Source organism: Parasteatoda tepidariorum, chromosome 6 (assembly GCF_982258835.1).
Source record: "Parasteatoda tepidariorum strain Cologne lab strain chromosome 6, Ptep-v5.0, whole genome shotgun sequence".
Classification (NCBI taxonomy): Eukaryota; Metazoa; Arthropoda; class Arachnida; order Araneae; family Theridiidae; genus Parasteatoda; species Parasteatoda tepidariorum.
In genome coordinates, this window is record NC_141760.1 from 32001474 (window position 1) to 32025742 (window position 24269).

Sequence of the window (24269 nt, forward strand, 5' to 3'; positions counted from 1 at the left end):
TACTGTGTACTTCTTTTAATATTTCAGAGCAAATATTGTTTGCTTCTTTTTGGTACGCCAATGTAAATACTGGTGTTCATTGAACAATATTTTTTACAGTATTGGAAAAGTAGAGTAACGAAAAAATTAATTAGTATTGGTTTGACTTAATATAATAATATAAAATATAAACTGCTGTTTGTAGAAAATGCAACACCATGAAGGAATCATCAGAATCAAATGAAATTCGCAGCAAATGTCAATTATAGGATATTATGCAAATTAATAAAGTTTCAGAGCCATCGCGCGTGCGTGGCGCGCGCAGCGCCCTCTGAATTGATGCTGAAAGCGTATAAATAAAATGCTGTAGCGGGACGTTGAAAATAGTCTATGATTATTTGTTAGTGGCAAACGTTTAGTGAGACCTGAGTATGCCTCCACGACGGAAGAATAAGAAATTCAAGCAACTTACGGAGTTTGAACGAGGGAGGATAATCGGCCTTCGAGAAGGAGGATTTTCCTATCTCGCAATAGCAGCTCGTATGCAGCGGAACAGTTCCACAGTGATGCGAGTTTGGAAGCAGTGGACCGACGAGCACCGAACAACTCGAAAAACAGGCACTGGACGACAGAAGGTGACGTCAGAGCGCGATGATCGACACCTGCTCCGCATGGCGGTGAATGATCGCACAGCTTCCTCCAGGCAGCTGGCAGCACATTGGTCTACTGCTACAGGTGTACAATTGTCGGCTTCGTCAATTCGTCGTCGTCTGCTGCGCCGTGGATTGCGTGCAAGGGTGCCATTATACAGGATTCCCCTCACGGCGGATCATCGACGGCTGCGTCGGCAGTGGGCTCTTGAGCACAGAGACTGGCGAGCTGATTGGCACCAAGTTGTCTTTTCAGATGAATCACGCTTCAATTTGTGGACCCATGATGGCCGTGTTCGTGTTAGACGTTATGCCGGTCAACGCTGCCTTCCTGAGTGTATTATTGAACGACATAGTGGTCGAACACCCGGAGTTATGGTCTGGGGTGCGATTTCGTATCATGGACGATCCAATTTGATACGAATTGAGGGTAATCTCAATAGCAACAGATACGTCCGTGAAGTGCTACAGCCCGAAGTCGTTCCTTTCCTTCAAGGCATCCCTGGAGCTATCTTTCAGCAGGATAATGCACGCCCACATGTTGCGCGGACTGTTAGAGACTTCTGTTCAGCACAACGCATGCAACTTCTTCCTTGGCCTGCTTATTCGCCGGATATGTCGCCTATTGAGCACGTGTGGGATATGGTTGGTCGGCGTCTCACTCGTGATCCGCGTCCTGCAGTTTCCAAAGACGAACTTTGGTTGCGCATACAAGCGATATGGAATTCTCTTCCTCAAGCAGATATTCAACATCTGTTTGACTCCATGCCACGTCGTATAGCAGCACTTATTGCAGCGCGTGGTGGCTGCACCAAATACTGATTTCGGACGCTTAATTTGTTTCTTTTGTTTTGAAAATTTCATCATTTATTTGTATCAGTACAAGTCGTTTCTGCATTAAATTTCATTTGATTCTGATGATTCTTTCATGGTGTTGCATTTTCTACAAACAGCAGTTTAGCTTAAACAGATTGTCGTTGAGATTTTTATCATAGATATAGCTTAAGGTGCGTGTTTAAGAAAATATACATTGCTCAAAATGCGTGTTTACGAAAATGGGCGTAGCTCAAAATGCCTGTTTAGATGTTTAGGAAAATGAGCACAGCTCAAAATGCGTGTTTAATAAAATCAGCATAGCTCAATATGTGTGTTTAAGAAAATGGGCACAGCAAAAGATGCGTGTTTAAGAAGATGGTCACAGCACAAAATGAGCCTTTTAAATGCTCAACCCAAATTTTAGAAATAGTTTTTTTTAATATCGTATAAGAAGAGTGTACGGAAGTACGTACGGCTTACAGTTTTTTTCGTGATATAGAAAGACTCATGACATCAAGTTTCGAACATAAGAATCGTTTCGACTTAATATATATTTTAGATAGTATTTATAGTATGATTTTAAGTAATATAAAACAATAAAAATGTATTTAAAAGAAATGATGTTTTCCTTTTTTACTAAGTAATAAGTACCATAAAAAGGAAAACATTAAAGATGTTGTTTAGGTTTTCAATTTTCTTCAGCACACAATTTTACCTAACGGTAATGCAGCTCAACATCATAAAGTAAATGGAGAAAATCAATTATCTTTAGACTTTTTTTAATAACTTTAAACGCTGAAAAACCCTGAAGATATAAAATCTAAAGAAATGCTTTAAAACCTAGCAAACCAGAAAATTATGAGTGTTGTTCAGAAAAATGAGTAATTACTTAAACATTTTTCATTTATTATTAATACAAACAAAAAAGCAATTTGAAATCTGAAAGCAGAGAAATGGAAGATAGCTTAATTAGTTTTTACATAATCATTATTTTAAATACTCCTTTAATATTTTTTTGTTATGTAAATTGGCGATGAATTATTAAGTTATGAAGCTCACAGCAAGAAATAAGACAAAAGAAGAATTAAATTAGAACTTTTATTTTATGAAAGCCATATTTTCTTTCTTTCAAAACTGTATCATAAAACATATCTTTTACAAAATCTTTATTCTGAATATAAAACAAGTGTTTTAATCATACTATTATTTTCCATGATTAAATATTTTATTAATTTTAATTTATTAAAAAAAACATATGATGCAAGTGTAATACATTTTATAAACGATATAATATTTATGTTTTATACATTAAAAAACATGTGTGTTTTTGAAATATATTTTATTAACAAAATAAAAATAAAAGTGCTTTGAAAATAAAGTAAAAACTTGTTCAAGACTAAATTAGACAAATTTATTAAGATTATTAACGAAGTAATTAATATCTTTTATTTTGTAAAGTCACTTTAGAACTATTTACTGTCGTTATTTTGGTAAAGTAAAAAGACTCACGCTGTTAGAATTTTCATTCTAAAATTACGGTCAAATAACCGGCAGTAGTCTGTCCATCCAATTAACCGTAAAGTTTACGGGGAAGAACATTTTTTACCTTTACGGTTTTGAAACCGTTTCGAACTAGTATGGTTATAAAACCATGAATACAAAACTTAGATAATGGGCATTGGAGATTGTAGGACACAAATTAAGGAGTGCAAGACACTGAAAATTTTTCATTTGTTGAAGTGAAAGAGAGGGTATTGTGGTGTCAACGTTGGGATTCGAACCCAAGTTCTGACGATCATGAGATTGGCAGACTTGACCTCTCGGCCATAATATATGTACGCAGTAGCAAGAAACTAAGTGGCTTTATTAGGTGGGCTTAGTTGGTGCGATAAAATTCTGGTTGATTAACCGTATTAGGTAAAAGCAGTTAATAAATGATTTCTCTCAAACTTAACAGTTTTATTACCATCTTATTTATCATTATTTGACAGTTTCGTTTGAATATGGTAAAATAACAATTAAACAAATTGATATTTAACTATTTTTTTGGAGAAATTTCGAACGGTGTATGGAATTTAACTAATTCCTCACAGATAAAATTGACTAGGTTTGAATAAATTTGCAAAAAAACCCTCCTTAATAGAAATTATTTTAATTTTAATTTCTATTTTTAAGCAAGAAATTTTGTTGAATCAACAAAATGGTTACATATGATTGACGATAAAAATGTCATACAACGTTTAAGAATATTTTTATAAATGCTTTATTTTAATACAGAGTTAACAGAAATTAAAATAAACATTTATACTTATTTTCATTTGGATGATCAAGATATTCGGAAACTAGAGGACTACTTTATTCACAATTGGAGACAAAAACATTATGTAACAGTTAAGAATATTTTTATAAAGACCTTATTATTTAACACATTCAACAGAAATTAAAATAAACATTTATACTTATTTTCGTTTGAATCATCAAGATATTCGGAAACTAGAGGACTACTTTACTTACAATTGGAGAAAAAAAACATTATGTATCGATTAAGTATATGTTTACAAAATACATTTTCTGATCCTAAATAGTTTTCAGACAGGTGTTCCGAGTTTTTACTCAAAAGTGTGTCAGAGATACTCTATCAAATTAAGTCTGGAGACCTTACTGGAGAACCCATCAGGTGAAGATTTTCACTTTCGATGAAAATGAAGGACCAAATGATCTCCGTGTCGCCAAGTGCTGTCGCCCACTGAAACCAAATTAAAGCCGAATGCTGAAAGTCTTTTGAAGAAAACATCAGGTTTCAACTATTTATTCATATACCTCAAACCAGTCAAAGTACAAATTTTAAAGGCATACAGGGTTGTGACATCACCTCCTAGAGCTGGTGGTCCAGTTCTATGAGGTGATGGCTGTGAAGACATTCAATAAGATGCCGACACAAATAATCAAACCTCATTTTTCACGTAGACTTCCCGGGTACCGGAGGGTAGGTAATTAGCCCTTATTGGCTCATACTTGCATGTGAAATCAGAAAAACAGCTGATGTGAATTGGAAAATGATTGAAAATTTCGGGAAAGTTTGAAGAAGAACTTCATCCACTTTTCGATTGATAATGGTTGAAGATGATGATGATTTACAAAATGATCATAATTAGTTCCATATTATGCTACGAACCAAACATTATCAATTTTAAGAATGCATACTATAGCAGAAATCATGGAATACATAGTGCTCAAAAATTGAGAGTCATTCATAAAGTCACGCGGATAATCCTCTTGCTGTAAAGTAAATAATTTCCGCAAGAGCTCGCTGAGATCCAGGGAGTTAACGGTGGTTAAAAGGTTTAATTTTTTCGTGACCAACTCCAGGTAGTGGCAATGTTACCATTATTGCGCACCGACTGCCTTTTCTTCAAAGATAAGTTGGTCAAAGATAAATAAGACCCATCGATCTTAATATGGGTAGGCTTCAAGCAGCTACCGATGATTGAACCCCAGTCCTTCAATCCTCATAACCTCAAAATAAACATAATTATAGCATAATAGAGCAAAAAACAAATTTAGATGATTAAATATATTAAAAAAGTAAATAAAATGCAATATTAATAATTATGAATTTATAATCTTATTAAACCCGATGTTTCTTTTCCTAAATAGAACACAATGGCATTAAATTCTTGGAGGCTTAAAATATCACAAATGCACAAATCTATTACATTTTTTAATGGTTTCGAAATAGGACTTTAATGGTTGCTGTCTATATTCATCTTAGAAATGACTTTTTCGATATTTATGCACTAGCCCAACATTCGAACCAAATTTCAGGATTACTTTTGACGTACATATTAAATATAGCACTGTTTGTATATTAGAAAGTTCATTAAAATTTTATCTCAGATTACAAATGCGTTTCATCATCATCCTATTTTCTCTATAAATGTAATCTTTCGCTGAATAGATAAATCCACTTTGCATTACAGCATGGATAGATAAGGTTTTGGATTCGAATATATGCATGCAAGATTCTAAACATATTAAATGCTTACGTGGTTAATAAAGGTACAGTTTAATACGAGGGACGATCATTTATTTTCGTTAGAGATAAATGGGCTTAAAGGATAGTTTAATTAGTGTCTAACACAAGGTTATTTGATATAAGCCAGATAATCTATTAAAATGCTATTAAAATTAGCTATTTCTAAAAATTGTTCTTAATTATTTCATTTTAATGGAGTTTTCATTGTCTCGAATGATTTGGGGCAATAAGTGTGATCACAATTTAATGAGTAAGTTATGTTTATTACATTGGAAAAGATTTATTATATTTTAATTTAGCGCATTATATTTTAATATTAAAACTGATTTACAAGTAATTGGATGGTATTTTTATTTATAATACGTCAGCAGCTATTCTCTTTCAAACTGAAATGTGAACAAATCATTAAATGCCTATTAATTAAGAATTTTATAAGCTTTAATCTTTATTATGGTAAATTTTAAAATTAATTTTGAGCATCAATTTAATGTACAGAGAATTTTCAAAAATCCTTATTTTGTTTTGTGAAGTGAATATTTATGAGGAAATAAAATGGAAATTTGAAAAGAAAATATTTTTTTCAAGTATACTAAAAAGTTAAAAAGAACTTTATCTCTTGGTACACCTTACAAGAAGAAAATATTCTGGTAAAGTTACAGCACTGTATGGGAATGATATTCCTGTTAAATAAAAAAAAAACATAATTCTGGTTAATAAAACCAAATTATAGTGTATTTAAACCATTCATTTGGTAACGGTTTCTGTTTCTATGGCAATAGATTACCAGAAATTCTGGTTTTCAAAATTATAGTTCTTATTACGTCACATTTAGTTTCAAATAGAAAACTGAAAAGTGAATTTATTCGAATAAATGGTTTCTATGCCATCGCTCTAAGTTATGATAAAATTACCAAATTCAACCAAAATATACCCATATCATAAAATAATATTTTATTGCAAATTTTGGAAACATCATTACCGGAAAAATTACCAAAGCTTTCGGTGTTTCCGTAGAGCCAGAAACATGGTAAATTTTACCATATTCTAATAGTTTTGACCACACCTTCTTCGAATTGTAAAATAAAATACAGAGTGGATCATTTTTTAAAGACGTGGGGGAAGTTTACCGAATTTTATTTCAAAATTAATGTGACCTACGATTTTCTTTTCAGGTTTAAAAAAAAATCTCATTTTTAGAGTAATTGAAAATCATCTAATAGTTGACTGGATTAAACAGCTTTTCGAAATTAGCATTCGGTTTAATATTTAATGCCTGAACCATAATATTTTCGAGCTGGTTTGTGGTTTATAGATCATTTAAATGTTTGCATTTTTATTTTGCGTGTTTTAAATTCACATGTTTCTGTAAGCGATTATGCAATTAAAATTTGATTCACTAAGCAAAATAAAATATATGAAATAAGTAAAAATACTTATTATTCAATAAAAACTCAGGTTGATAACTTGGATCTCCTAATCCCAGTACGTTATGAAAACGTGACACAAATGATCAGGCCCAATTTTGAAATGCTTCTATTTTTACAAACTTTCAGAAATAAAACTCTCACTTTTGACAATTCCGCAGTGCTTGAGCTATATTTCGTTAATTTTGAAAATTATTTTAAAACGTAATCAAATGATTTGTGACGAAATGGGAACTCTCAAATATGTGATGAAAATGTTTCCTCAACTCGAACCTCGTTGTAGAGTGCGAGATTATTAAATAGCATGACGAAACTAGGATGAAGACTAGATGATCAAAATAATGTGACAAAATAATCTGACAGGCTTGTATGGGGGTCAAGGAGTTTGCAACATATCAGAAAGATCCTGGGTTCAAATCCAGCTTCGGACATGGGTGTAATTAGTCTCTCTGTTCTATTCGCCTTTCTTGTGTTTTTATGATGTTAATGACGAAGCTATATGGTTCCCACGAACTGCTAGAAAAGTTAGATACATTAGGAACTATGAGGATTTATGTTGAAAAAAACTACAATGAAGTATTTATTTACTATTGAATTCCTTTCCTCGAAAAAATGACAACGAACATTTCTTCATTTTGACGAAAAGTTCGCTAGAAGCATATACCAGGAAACGGTATCAGTGGAGAAACTCGTAGCATATACCATGTTTCGCGAAATTTGAGTATCCATGTGCAGTAGCCACTTTTTTCAATGATCGCACTTGTTTCTAAAATTTGACAAAGCTTTCTCTAAAAAGAAAAATGCTTTCTCGCTTGTTAACATTTCTGTGAAAAAGGTTCTATAAAAGCAAGCAGTCAATATAAAATACAAAAATAAGGGATATTTTGTCAGTGACATTTACTGACAATAAATTTAGCAGTTAGAAAAATGTTTGCGTCCTATGAAAGACAGAATCCAAGGGTAAACATCAATGTGAGAGAAAAAAAAAGCTAATTTTACCTTGAAGGCAAAGTAGCTCATCAAAACTACATTCTTATAAATTTCCATTATCAATATCAAATAAAATCCATTCGAAAAGCCGGAATACTGCAATATTTTTATAGTTTAGATATGATAATTGTTTTTGATTCCTAATTTAAAATTCAGACAGATATTAAAAATCAACAGTGTGTTTGTATTTTTAAGAAAAAATATGGTTGAAAGTATTTGCTTATTTAAGAAATAAAAGAAAAACATGAAATTATTAGTCATAAAAGATAAAATATTTTTTAATAAATTAATCGCAAAGATATTTGATTTTGTGTATAATAACTAGAGGATATATATAAAATAAATAACCTAATTAGAAAATTATTTATTTGATTACAAAAGCATGAGAACAAAATAATAATTTAAATAAAATTCTTTTTTACTACTGTTCGTAGAATAGAAACACCCATAAGTTAATTAGTATTATTAGTATGATCATAAAAAAAAGCGCAAATAAACTTTATAGAATAATCGAAAGGGGAAATTAAGTAGGAAAAATAGCTCACACGCTAAAATACAATATTTAACGGACACAATGAAATGACCAAGCATGTGATTTACTATGACACAGTTCAAGCCATTCAAACTAAATCTTTAATGATATTTCTTTTGTACAAGTGCGTGAAAAATCATTTCGAATATCTGCGCCTTCGTGACGTACAAAAAATATCACGATCTTCCTTTTGTCGAAACCAATCACTCAAGAATCGCGAATTCTGTTGACCCAATCAAATTTCTTCGCGTGCTGACGAGTTGTTCTATCTGACTTCATCACTATGGTTACTACGAGTGTTGAATTCCAAAACAACGTAGATTCACGATGACAACAACCTTAGAAAATGAAACAAAGAAAAAGGAATATTTATTGCCTTCTTTTTTGATATCGTTTTCTGAAACAGTGTTATTTCAAAGTATCACGGTCATTACATTCCTTTCGCATGGATGAAATTCTCGTCTGATAAACTGTAATAACATATAAAAGTATAATATATTATAAGTATAAAACGTAATTTTAAACATTCGTGATAATCTAACTTAAAACAATGTGTGCGTACATGTAAATTTCATAGATTTTTTAGATTAAAAGCATTAGTTTTTAATTAAAAAAAATCGTTTGCTGCTGTTTTTTTATGAAATCGTTTGATATTCTTATCAACTGTGAAAACTCGTTTGATAATTTTTTTTTCAAGAAAATCAATACTAGTTTTAAAATTGTTTGAAGTTAATTTTTAATTTAAATATAGCATTTTATGATAAAGTATTCGCTTAAAGTAAATTTGCTAAAAATTGTGGAATAAAACTGAGAGAAAGTTAGTGAACTATTCAAGAACTCATAATCATCCAAGAAATTGTGGCTGTAAATTTTAAATTCCAACGTCACTTACTAAATTGGCGAAATTTTTCAAAAGAAGAATACGGGACCCAGACTTTTCATCAAAACGGCATCCATCGCCACGCTGGAGCCACCGGGAGAAGAACTGCATAAGCCTAGCAGTCCCGGAAATGGTTTTGATATGCAAAACAGGGATCCCAACACACTCAATGAGTATCTTCAGGTAAGAAGCAAATAGATTGATCGCTTGAAGTTTTGCTGCTGCCAAAATTCTTTGATAAATTGCTATGTTTAAAATTCAAATAATCATATGATTTTATTGCTTGACGCTTACATTTTCTCCGTAAGGAAATTTGTTTTGTGTTTAAAAATAGCTCTTGAATCCTTATGGTGCTATGAAGTCAATATTTAACTTAATACCATAACTATAAATGACTGAAAACGTTTGAACCATTAGTGAATTAAACTTAACGTTTTAACTATTTTATGACTGAAATTTCCCAAAAGAAATAACTATTAAATAAATTAACTTTAAGAAATATATTTTATAAATAATTAATTGATCGACATGTAGTTTTTATGAATATGCTAAAATTATATTTTACCTCTAATAAAAATTTGGTCAAATATTTATGTGAAACAAAGTGCAACAAGAAATAAAACGTTTTTCAAAAAAGTATTAAAAATTAGTATGAAAAATTATTTTAAAAATTATTCTCAAACTCTTTTCCCCTGAAAAATTGCATTAGTTTTATTAAATACTGACCGCCTTTGGTGAAATCAGTTTGGTCACCCTTCAAAAATATTTTTTGCAACATATAAGCTTCAATTTTAATCAAGCTGAATGCGCGACACAGCTGCCATTAAATATTCTAATTTTCCTACCCCTCCTTCAATCCTAACACCGTATTAATTTTTAGCAATATATCAACCAAATTTATTCATAGACTAGGAGTTGCCCAATCGGAAGTACTTAAACTTCAATGTTTCACTTACCTAAATTTTAATTTTTAACTATTTTTAAGAGATGACCGCGTTATAGTCGAAGTTTTTTATGTATTTAATAGCAATAATTTAAATTCTGTTCGTCAGCCATTAAATCACACAAACCACAGGAAATATGAGTTCTGGATAATATAGCATAGTAGGCAAAAGTATTAAAATTATTTACACCTCTGTCTTGGGATAAGATAGGTAACTTATTTCTAAGCTCAATTACTTGCTTTACTATTTCCTTAAGCACCTCTGGAGAGGTAATTTGAGTATCGGATAATATATATATATATCCGTTATTGCTCAAAAAATAGCAAATTCCGTCACCAGTATTTGATATGACAATATGCGACATCATTGCACCGTTTGTGTTCAAAATTTCAACAATCATTTCAGAAAGGCTAAAAATATATAAATAATTACTTCGTAACTAAGGTTTCATTTCTATAAAAAAATTATTCTGAATAAATATTGAATATATAACTATTTGAATTAATACCTAAGACAACTTAAAAAATGAATCATAACTCTAGTATTGCTAATAGATAGAGAAATGCCCGTGTCTATGACGCCACATAAGACATATACTATGTTTATATTCGATAAAATTGAGTCATTCCAAAAACTGTTTAAAAATGTTTTATGTTAAAAATGTTTTAAGGCACAGGCAGTAAGTTGCAAAAAATATTTAAGTTAAATTTAAAATATCTTTTTTTTTTAAATATAAAATAGTTTTCGTGTACCTGAGTCTCTTTTCTACTATTTTGGGTATGTTCTGTGGACAAAAATATTTCAAATTACAGCTGATCTTGTTAGAGAGTTTTAGAAGTTATATTTAATTTGTAGGTCCATTGCTAATGTTTGATGCAAAAAATAGCTATAAATGTTTGGAGCAATTGTACACTTATTTAGTATTAGTTTTAAGAGCACTTTTGTACATATTACAAAAATATAAGAATCTGGGGATATATGTGTACTTAATTTTACAATCTCTATCAAAACAGTTTTTATGCATTAATATCGATCTAATTCTACCTAACTCATATCTTTTATAGATCTGGATTCATCTAACTCCTATTTACCTTTTCTGTGTTTCTACAGGGTTTCCATGCATAATGGTTCGAACTGTTGACGAAAGGGGGGGGGGGGCATATCAAGAAAATGGTACATAGCAACCCATGATAGGAAATATTACATCAATGCATGTCGCTTGAGACTTGACTTTTCCTTATAATTAAATTTCTTTTCGTGTGCTTCTGAACTGGTACTAAATTTTCTTACTTATCACATTCAAATGGACTCAAAAAGTTGTAATTAATGCTTTGGCAGCTAACTCGACTTTGCCAACTTAATGAATGTAATTTGCGATAACTACTTATGCTTCTAGTTTATTACAATTTTGAACAATCCGTTTAAGAACCATAAAATAAAGACAATTTTGATAATTAAAAGCATCAGTTTAATGTACAAGAACAGAGAGTTCATAATAGAGATGCCTCCCCAGCAGCGCGTGGGATAAAATTTTCGATTGCTGTGCAATTCTCAGTCTTTTTAAAATGTTCTACCTTCTCTTAAAATTAATTTTTCACTCGAGAGTCATGCACGGTGGCCCAGGGGGTGATCAATGTTCGAATCCAAGCGTTTTCTGATCGATACGAATTTTCCTCGCATCATCAACTGTGCTGACATAAAATATTTTCAGAGGCAGATGAAGCAGTGACAAAGTGGCAGATCCCCCTTGCCGGTAGCTAATCATGGGAGGTTTTCATGGGTTTCCTTTCCACGTAACGCGAATGTCTTTTAGTTCCATCAAAAAGTCCTCCGCCGATTTTTGTTTGTACCGATGCTTGATCTAGAGGTTCCCTAGTCTTTTGGGTTGAGTAACAAATTTTCAAGGCTATTTTCAGGAAAATACCATTTTCTTTCCGCTCGGGCAGTCGTGGAAAATTTATCTTGCCAAAAAAATGATACATTTTGAAAGATTTTAGTAATTGGCACTTTCTTTGTCAAAGTTCATATCTTATAAATTAGGACACTTAATAAAAAAAAAAAGTTGAAACGCTTTTTCTTCTTGACGATGATCTATATGTATTGAAAATTGAAAGAAACAGAATTTTTTGTATAATGAACTATGTAATGAAATGACTTTTTTTTTATAAAAAAAAACCTATTATAAAATGTTTTTTTTTTACCATCAAAAACATAAAATTTGTTTTAGAACATCCCTAGTAAAATGCCCTAAATGAAAATTCTGTTGTAATTTTAAGTAAGCATTTTTATAAAATTTCGCTTACTAGGCTAAATATCATTTATTTATTTTTATTGAATATAAGAAATAGTTTTAGAACTGTTGCTGTTGAAGAAGTAATTTTAGAATAGTTGCTGTTCCATTCTATATAATTAAATACACTACAAAATAATAGTTTCGACCTCATCACTAGATGAAAATAAGTTTATAATTGTTTCTAATATATTTTCTAAAAGCAAATTAAATGTGACAGTAATTAAGAAATTTCTGATTGATTAAGTAATTAAAGATGCTTTTTGAACCACATTAAAAATTTTTGAAAACTGTTAGATACTTCAAAGCTTTTTGAACCACAGTACAGTTCAAATTTGCTGAGAAATTTTAAAATCGTATTGAATTGAACCATATTTCTGTGTTTCTTCACCTTGATAGTATGATACTTTGGCTCAATTTAAACGAAGTATGCTGACGTTAACTTAGCATGCTTATATATTAAGGTTGAAACAAATTTACACCGTATTATAGTTCAACATAGTACCAATTCTTTTGAGAGAGTATAATAATGATGTTTGCTTTTTTTGGAATAAAAATAACTATTTAAAATACCATCATGTAATTAATATGTTACAATTAACATCGAACGCTGTTGATATGTTATTTATCTAAGCATTATCAAGCTAGGCAACAGATCAATTAAGACATTCCGTTAGAGTGAGGAAACGAAAGGAGCATGTAAGATGTTATTTTATAATATGTTGGATATACACCGAAGAGCCATTACATTATGACCACCCTCCATCTATAACAATGAGCTCGCCCAGGTTTTCATGGTTTCTCGCCCAGGAACAATGTTTTCATGGGGCACATTAGGACTCATAATCCTCATAGAACAATCCCTGACGCCTGTAAGCTACTTGAACATAGTTGCAGACCAGGTTCACCCATTCATGGCAACAGTTTTTCCTGCGGGGGATGGTGTTTACCAACAGGATAGTGCACCACATCATAAGGGTCGAATCGTCGAGGAACATTCCAGTGACTTTCAAGTCATATCTTAGTCCCCAAATTCACCTGACCTTAATCCAATAGAGCATTTCTGGTCCTACTTGAAAAACCAACTTCGTGCTGTCACGTGCTTCGCAATGTGAGGGAATTTCAGGTCCAGTTGGTGAACGCTTGGTACCAGATACCTCAGACTACCTATCAGCATCTTGTGGAATCAATGCCACGGCGGGTGCTAGCAGTTTTGAGGGATAAAGATGGTCCTACATGTTATTAGCAGGGTGGTCATAGTGTAATGGCTCTTCGGTGTATATGCAATATGTATGCAATATGATGAAGTATATTAATGTGCACTCTAACAAGATAATCCGCTGATTAACTGAGGTAATCCGTTATAGGGAGGAATAAAGAGGCTTATGCAATTTACCCAGGTAAATTTCTCATTGGTTTACGTATCGTTAAAGTTCAAAATTTCGTTTTGCTGATTCTATCAATTTAATTGTTGGTTATTTGATTGCCTTTTATTGACTCAATTCTTTAGATGTTGAGAAAAATGAATTTACGCTAATTGCCTTAATTGTAGTAATATTTTAACCCCTTGATTCTTTGCATTGTAGTTTTTAAAGTGATTAATGATTGATTCTATCAACTTATGCATTTAACTGTTGTAATTGGACTTTTTAAATAGCTTAAAACAAAAATAACATTATGTTAATTCAAGTGTACGAAAACGTTGTTGTTTTTCCTGCAAATATTTATTCTCCATTGAACAAGGGTCTAGTAAATAAAAAAATTGTCACTTTTTTAGATAACCTCAATTAATCTGTGCATTTTGTATGATATAATTTGATCAATTACTGATTTCTTCACTTTAGCGGTAAGATATATAAATCATTACCTTGAAAATAAATTTCAGCTAAATGTAGTTCAGTGTTGAAGCATAAAAAAAGAAGGACTGAAAAAGTGTAGAGAACGTTTTATTCTTACGATTCTATTCATAAACATTTCGGGGCCTTATCACAAATTCGTTTCACGAACAGACGTCAGGGAAACTGCAAACAGGTGACATTTTTTTCTTCTCCCCTTTTCGTAGAACTATTTCCATATACTTCCGAGGACTCTTAAAAGGGAAAGTAAAAGAGCGGGAGAAGGAAATGGTTTCATTTTTGCCGCTTTCTCTGAAATGATTGTCAGTGTTGTCACATCCAAAAGTGGAATGCATTTTAGTTACATTTGCAAACGATGCTTCATGTTCTAAGTAAGAGAAATCAAAACCAACAAAAAGAATCGTTTTGAAAAAATAAGTGAAAAAAAAAGATTTTTCTTCTTCTTTTTTTACTTTTATGAATATGTATCAACATAATAAAAATTTTCTCAAATCATTGTTGATTCCAAATTACACAACATGTTTCTAAATCTTATAGCGTGTAAATAAGTAAAGAGTCCAAATTAAGATAGGGTTTACTTTGAATTACTTAATAAACCAAAAAAATATGAAAAAAGTTACAAAGGTGCAGAAATAGACACAAATAGTTTCTGTTCTATAAATACGAATATTCCTCAGTGTCAAAACACAAAATTGTGCATTCATTTTATATTTAGACACTGAGGAAGGTTCTTGTGTATAGAACCGAAACTATAGTATTCCCATTTCTGTACCTTTATTTGTGCTTCATTCACGTTGTTTTGATTTATTTTAGCAAAACAGTGCTTACTTAGTGAGAAGTTATTATAAGGAACATCAGTACCGTACAAAATGATTTTGAATTCTGTTATAAAAAAGCGTTTTTTTTATTGTGTCATTAAGTTTCAATATGTCGTCAGAAGTTGCAGTAAATTTGACCTCGCTTTTACACAGCGCACACTAACAGTCTAAGACTCTTACACTATATAATATTTATTTATTCATTTTCAAAATTCAATAATTAAATTATATTTTTAAATTATTAGTTCAAAAAATAAATTCTAATTTACAATAAATTGAATATATGATTGAAAAGTTATTTTTCTTTCTGCCAAATATTGAAAATTTCAACGTTAGCAAACAACGTTAAAAAAATACATCTAATTATACCGAAGCTGTCCTTTGTAGAATTAGGATGCGACGTCGGAGGGGTGGGATACTCTTTTTTTACTGCCATTTTAACTTTCTATCATATTACATATCATTTCTATCTAAATGACTTTTTAACTTTCTTTCATACTACATATAATTTCTATCTAATTGACTTTTCAACTTTCTTTCATACTACATATCATTTCTATCTAAATGACTTTTTAACTTTCTTTCAGACTACATATCATTTCTATCTAAATGACTTTTTAACTTTCTTTCATACTACATATTATTTCTATCTAAATGACTTTTTAACTTTTCTTCATACTACATATCATTTCTATCTAAATGACTTTTTAACTTTCTATCCTACTACATATCATTTCTATCTAAATGACTTTTTAACTTTCTATCATACTACAAATCATTTCTATCTAAATGACTTCTTAGCTTTCTTTCAGACTACATATCATTTCTATCTAAATGACTTTTTAACTTTTTTTCATACTACATATCATTTCTATCTAAATGACTATTTAACTTTCTATCATATTACATATCATTTCCAACTAAATGACTTTTTAACTTTCTATCATACTACAGATCATTTCTATCTAACTAATTGCCTTTTTAACTTTCTATCCTACTACATATCATTCCTATCATACTTTCTAACTTTCGTTTGGCATATCACCAATTAAAACAATTTTGAAATGTTTCTGTTTTAATAAACTTTAACACAGTGTGGCTAGAAAATATATCCAAATACCAAGCGAACCTGGAATTGGCATATACAATGGATGATCTTAAATCTACCAATTCTTGATTTATTTAATTAATTTAAAACTATTTCGGTTTTTACGCCATTTAAACGAATATGATAAATATAAATAGCAGAAACTACGCATTTTTATAAAACACCGTAAGCCATTGTATTTTGATCATTGTATTTATCTATAGAAATAGATTTATAACCAAATAAATAATTTTTACATTTTTATCAAAAATGTTTTGAAATAATGAATATTAATTTTTTAAAAGCTTAGCTTATCTGCATTATCATGACATTTAAACTTCACTTTTCATTAACCTATGTTAAGTGCTACTATTTTCGTATTCAAATTTCAGGAAAGACAGTTAATTACTGCTCTTGGGTATATCTTAAGTGTTTTCTCGAAAAGCTATTGCTATGGTTACTGGAAAACTGAAATATAGGCGTTCACTGAACTTCAATGTAATAATATTGAAAAAACAAAACTGTCGATAACTTTTCAAGGAAATCTGCTGTCATAAATGCTAATCTATCGATTATCGAAAGAAACACTGTGTTTCAGTTCAGAATGAATGCATTATTTTCATTTATGAATTTAGCCATAACTGTTGGTGATAAATCAAATTAATGTCAATACTTTCTAAGAAGAACAGCTGTCAACAATGTTTTCTTACTGCATTATTTATGAAACTGCTAAATTATTTGAGAGGGCTTTTTGTAACGTTTTTTTCATAAACATCAAATGATCATTATACGAAAAGCAATTTTTAATATTTAAATAAAAACTAATGAATATTAATGATTTTTATTTAAATAATTAAAAAATATATTTCAACGTCAATTTTTAGTCTTACTGTATTTAATATTGTTCTTTAGCTTTAGTGTTTGAAAAAGTTTGGTTTTTCGAGTTGAAAAGGCTGTTGATATTAGTGTTTAATAATGTAAATTTATACTTACCATTCCATGTTATCGTAGAATTAAAAGATTATACTTTTAATGACTAAAGCTCAGGGTCTGCTTATTAATTTTGCTGCAGATTTTTTTAAATTGGATTTTCATAAATCTTGCAACTAATTAAAGAATTTATAAGATAGTAGTGTGACTACCATCATACAATCTGGATAATACTGGCTTTTAAGGACAGTATGTTTAGTTTTTAATTGCCGGTATGTTATTGCCAAGCTTTTACAAATTAATTAAATTTCAAATAGAAATATCAAAATTATGTATCTGTAATATGTAATGAACAGCAATCATATGGTCACATCAGAACCCGTTTGGAATTGTTGAAAAAACATTATAATATTAATTGCTTGCAATATTTTAGTGCCACAGCAAATAACATGCATAATAAAGGAAAACATATAATAATACAAAAATTAAATAAAAAATATCGAAGTAAAAATTTTTGAGAAAATTCTTCGAATACTCTTATGAATTTTTTACGCAAATTTATTAATTTTTAAAAAAAAAAATATTTGTTCTAATCTTTTTCTTGAAAACTAATAAATTAGAAGAGAGAGAAATAAAAAAAAAAATTTGGTATCGAAATCTAAAATTGTTACATTTTTAAGTAAATAAAAAAATAATATTCTAAAATTGTTTTGTATACAATCAAAATATTATGTTACAAAGATTACACGATGCACTTTGATAAAAAAGTATGAGAAAAATTGCAAAAAAATGTTAAAATTTACCATGTTTCTGACTCTAAGGTAATACCAAAAAGCTCAATAGTTATAACAGAGGCATTTAAATAAATTGATGATAATTTGTAAATTAGACTGTAATTAAAAAGTAATTTGTAAATAGTATTTAAATTGGTTTTGGTAATAAATAAGATTTATTAATTGCTTTATAATGTGCGATAAAAATTGGTAAATACAATAAAATTTATTGCATTTATCATGATACCTTTGAGCATGGCATAAGAATCATTCATTCGGTTAAAATTACTTTTCAGTTTCCAGTTTGTTACTAATGTGTGGTAGTAAGTATTATAATTTTGAAAACCAGAATTTCCGGGAAACTGTCACCATATGAGCGGAAAAAGTACCAAATGAATGGTTTAAATACGGTCTATTTTGGTATTATCAAACAGAATAATGGCTTTTTTTTATACAAACATTGCCATATAATACGGTAATTTTACCAGTATTCTTTTTACTCCATACATCATTTAAAAACATATAAATATTTTGATATGTTTTAAAGAGAAAATAATTAATTCTTGCTGTGTTTTATATAAACTGAAGTAAAATATAAACTGAAAAAACGCTGAGAAATATTTATAATATTTTGTAAAAATGTAATATTTTGTTTCAGTGAACTTGATTTAAAACATAAATGTATTACGTCATGCTTTAGGAAAAGTAATATGAAAAATAAACATGTAATGATATATTTTAGAGAGATGAATTAAAAACATAAATGAATCAAACATATTTCGAAAGGACTGATTTAAAAATACAAGGGGAAATATGATATGTTTAAAGGAGCTTAATTTAAAACATGGATTTGGAAAAATTGTTTGTTGAAAATAAATGTTTTTGTGTGTTGTAGAAAGTAGTTCATTTTTGAGAAATGAAATTTCTTAAAGCTGCTTGAGAAAAATACCCACACTAAATATTTTAAGCAGGAAAATAAGAGTTATAAGGAAAGCACATTTGAGATATTAATATAATTTCGATAATTATATTTAGATTTAAATAATTAGATTTAGATAATTAGATTTAGATAATTAGATTTAGATAATTAGATTCAGATAATTAAGATTTATATCATTAGGATTTAGATAATTAGGAATCAGATAGTTAAATTTAGATAATTAGATTTAGATTTAAAAGCATTAGTATGCTTTTAGATATAAAGTAATTAATTTACCTTTAATTTAGTATTTAGGTATTAAGATATGTCTGATATTTTAACAAAAAACTAGAAACTAAATTGAAATCTTAAATTTGGATTCTATCTCTTGTGACGTTTTAATCATTGCTTTTGCAACGTGTGATTTTGATTACTAATTATGCATTCTAAACTAAATTACATACTAATGGTAGCCAACGACTTTAAAATGTTGCAAAATATTTGCTATTGTCATCAGTTCTTAACAATTTACTTTAAATATAAAAGAGAATAACAAGATAAAAAATCAGCTTAGACTTTTTTCAGTCTCTATCTTAAAACGACTAAACAAACTCCTAATTTATATTTATTGAAATTTTTATTATAATTACCTAATTTTAAACAGGTTAAAAAGGTGGAATAACATACCGTGTATAGAAATTAATTTAAAAATAAATGTAAGCTTTAAATGCTGAAAAGAGATTGTTTCAGAGCAATTTAATTTATCTTACAAATGAATTTTCTTTTTGTTTGAGAATGCTCTTCTCTCTACTCAAATTGTTTTCCTAAGCTGCATAATTGAGTAATATATTTCTGTAACAATTCAAATATTTTACTTAAAATAATTGCAATGTTTGCTTAGTTATGTTTATTTTATTCATTGTACAAATCTTTATCTTAATTCAAGTTTTAAAAAGATGTTTAGGAAATCTTTATATTTCTGTTTCTAACTTTAATGTAAGTTTTAATTGATTTAGAATTTTTTTTCTAACTTTCCTTACTCATAAAAAATTATTTTTAAATCAAAATATTTTTTAATAAATAACTACTAAAAATAAATAATGATTATTTAAGTTCCTTTCAAATGCATAAAATCGTGATAACAAAGGATGTAAATAATTCCGCATCAAATTACGGTATTAAGTATCGGCACTTACCATAGTTTGATAGTTTTGACCATGCTTTTTCCTCAGTGTGGAAATTAAAGCTCAGAAACATGGTCAAGAAAAAAAAATTCTATATATTTGAATTCTTTTATAGAATATCTGTTACGGTTTTTCTAAAACTGAAAAATGGAACTAACTGAAAAAGGGAAATGAAATTAACTGAAAAGGAAAATAGTATGATAAAAAATACACGATTAAAAAAAAGCTGATGAAGAGGTGACGAAAGAAGGAGCCGAATATTTCTTAATTAATCTTTTATAACGGATATACAGTGCTCTGAAAAGAAGACAAACCTGAATAACTTTTGATCTAATGATCGGATTTTCATGTTTTAGAACTTGACTCAATCTTAATGCTTCAAGGGAGTGACCTCAAATATGCTAATTAATTATTGTAAACAATAGTTTAAGTTACGAAATCAGACTAAAAAACGTACTTTTTTTTGAATAAACACAAATTTTTTCGACAGATTCGGATATCTGACCCTCACTATGTACGAGGTAGTCGCAATCTGGGAAATATGTTCTCAATAGTTTGGTCAAGACAGCGATCCAAAGTTTGCACAACTTAATATTAATTTCACTTTTTGCCTATTTCGCCATATTTCGGGAACTTTGTTAGCGAATTGGAAAATTTTTGTAGACAATTATTAAATTCGTTTACTCAAAGAAATTCTATGCAAAAATGCATTTTAGTACATATTTATTATTTTTATTATTTTATTTAATAATAGTCAAAGAATTTTTGATATATAAATTGATATATTAATTTTTACGCCATTTTGAAGTTTGTAAATTTTACATGGCAAAATACAAAATTTGAGCAAAATCGGTTGAATAGTTCCTGAGAAAATAAATTTTAAAGAAGCTGTATATTTAAATTTCGATTTCTCAGAAACTGTTCAGCCGATTTCGTAACCTAAAATATTGTCTGCAATAATTAATTAGCATATTTGAAGTCAACCCCTTACACCATTAAGAATGAGTCCTAAAACGTGATCTGATCATTAGATCAAATATTATTTAGGGTGGTCCACTTTTTTGGAGCACTGTATATGAAAGAAATTACATATCGAATTACAGTATAAAGTTTTGACACTTCCTGTGCATCATCCGCAAAATCCATTTTTACAGTTTCACGGTAACTTTTTTATGGTAATTTGATCCGAATTTTTTTACAGTGTAATTCAAGCCTAAGAAAAGTAATTCAGACGAAATAAAATTTTATTTAATGACTATGTTTTTAAAGAGGAATACCAATGTTAACCTAACATATTTAATAATTAAACGCTTTTAAAGAGGAATACCAATGTTAACCTAACTTATTTATTAATTAAAAATCATTAGACATTTTACCCATACTAATCATCACAATATTAGGTGTGTTGGATTGGTTTAAGTGTCTTAATCCTGAAATAGTATTCAGTATTAAGAAATGAAAATTATTATTTGAAGCTGCATAGCTGGGGAAGGATAGAATACAATGTTAGAAATTCCGTATCAATTTACGGAATAAAATAGTGGCACCTTAAGTGCAGCATCCTCCTTATCTTAAAACTCATTTTTATCATAAAAATTTATACCATAATTTTTACAGTAATATTTACTTAATTACTGCCATTTTTCAAAAAATACTGCTGTAAAAACTACGGTTTATTAAATTTTTTGATCCGTAAAATATTACGGTAAAGATGTATTCTATGGTAAAAAGTACTAACAACTTGAGTGCTAGTACTTTTTACTATAATTCGATCCGAAATTCTTTAGAGTGGCAGGCAATGATGGATCACCGAAACGTTTTAAATTAGATTCATCAATTTATTTAGAATAAATAAAACAATGATTAAGTCGCAAATTAAATAAATTAATTTTTAAGGTTTTACAATCTATAAATTCACTTCAATGGAACTTATTTCAATAAACTTTTAAATGCTCAGTTTTTTTAAAATCACGAGTTTGAAATATTGTTAGAATATAGATCAGCAGATTGCAGATCAGCAGTGGCAAATATTGATTTAGATTAGCAGATTAGATAATTTTTTTATTGTCTGTTAAAAAAGTAAATGTAAAATTCTATTTAAACAATAAATTGTGTCCAAAACTGTCTAAAAATATCTTTATTTATGTAAATTTCGTTTACGTTACATATTGAATTACTCATGTCATAGAACCCTGAACCTTGTTTTTCACAGATTGAAATGACATTAAATTAATTTACTTGCTTTTATAATTTCAAGTCTAATAATCCGTACATTTACATCCAATTCACATATGCCCTTTATTTTTTGCTGATTTTAAATAGGTTCAATGACTAAATGAAATGTATGGTAAATTACTCATGTCTTACATACTTAATTTTTTAAAAAAGTTTTTACGAATTAAAATGACATTAAATTTATTTATTTTCTTTGTGACTTTTAGTCTAATCTATTTCAATATATTCCTATCTGATACAAATTCATGTTATTTTTTTTTCACTGATTCTAAATAGGTTCAATGACTTAGATAAATAGAGGGTAATTGCTCATAATATATACCCTTGATTTGCTTCATGCTTTTAAAGAATAAAATATTTTTTTTTTATAATTTTAAATATATTCCATATATTTCCATATAATCACAGCTGGTTGAAATATGATTTTTATTTTTTTGCTGGTACTAAATATGTCCAATTACTGAAATAAGCAAATATAACATTAACCCTTGATTTTTTTATGATTTTAAAGATTAAATGACATTAATAAAATAATATTAATTTCCTCTATATTTTTTTACAATTTTTATTTGTTACATTTTCATTTATTCATACATATATTCGCATCTGATTCAAATATTTTTTTAATTTTTTTTACCAATTCTCACAAGGTTCAATGACTAAAATAAATAAATATAGGGTAACCTTTCAGTTTATTGTTTTCTTTTGGTTGCTATGAGACCATTTCGTTATTTCTTGATTAAGAATTTGTTTTTGACTACCATGTGCGACTGTTCACATACAAATATCGCTAACCATTCAGTGTCTTGTGCTAAGCTTGGTCCATTAATTGAATAGAGATGAAACCATCCAGAAAAATAAGTCTGGGTATTGATTAAAGAGAAAACTGAAAACTCGTTCGCAAAGATAAACCTTGATTTTCCCAAGAAACTTTGGCAGAATGGGTTATTTAGCGATGATATATTACTCTCAATACAGAACATTTAACTTAGATAAACACCGCCAATCATTTATTCTAAGTTTCTTCATTATTAATCATTTATGCTGTCAGGGTAATAAACTTCCTTTATCACAAAGTTACAAATGGATTAATTGTTAATCTGGATATTGAGAATGAAATCAATTTACGTATTCATTAGAGCTGTCTTAAAATCTTGCTGTGTAAAATATATTTTTCTGACAAATTAAAATATTAATGACTTTTTCTTCTTTGCTGTAACAGTGTAGTTGGCTAGCGTTCTATGTTTAAAAATTTCTTGATTAAGAAGAAAATTTAATGGGCTTATTTGCAGTACGCTATCCACGATTTGTAGTACCGAGTTTTCTCTAAACTGATCGATGATTTGAAAAACAATTAAATAGAAATGTACGGTATTTTGCGTTTTACTTCAGAAATTAAATAATTTCTTCTCGCTAAGCTTCAAAATTAGTAACAACGTTCATTAAAAAGTGACGTTTCTGACTGGGGAATTTATGAACAATATGCTTTCTGATGAATGTTAAACTATTTCAAGTGAAATATTTAAACGTGCGTCCTGTAATATTACCCTTATATTGTGGCACGCCATTGGTTATTTTGAAGACAATGTTTTCATCCATTTTGCATGCGCCATCTGTTGATGAACATTGCATCTAATTTTTTAATTTATTAAGAATAAATTACAAAAGTAAAAAAAAGGTGGAAAAAAAACAGAAGAAAGGAGGAAAAAGAGAAGAAGAAAAAACAACTAAAATCCAAGATGGCCAGAAAAGTTGCCTTTTTAACAAGAAAATAAAAATAAAGCGTTACAATATTTTAATCGTTATAACAAGCATGATACATCGCCAAAAAGAATGGCGCAGGTAAATCTACCCTACTGAAGACTGCTATGGGACTGATTCCTTATCAAAAGGGTGTAGTAAAATTATTTGGAGATCTTGGGCCAT

The 24269-nt window shown here is 29.2% G+C and overlaps 1 protein-coding gene across 1 annotated transcript in view; it reads left to right on the forward strand.

The window, feature by feature from the left end:
* The first annotated feature begins 8761 nt into the window (after nt 1–8761).
* LOC147807761 (caveolin-2-like) overlaps nt 8762–24269 on the forward strand; it is a 59719-nt gene continuing 44211 nt past the window's right edge. The window contains exon 1 of the mRNA XM_087165603.1: nt 8762–9490. Within this exon, the coding sequence (XP_087021729.1) occupies nt 9449–9490 (42 nt within the window). The 5' untranslated portion in view covers nt 8762–9448. The remainder of the gene's footprint in view (nt 9491–24269) is intronic.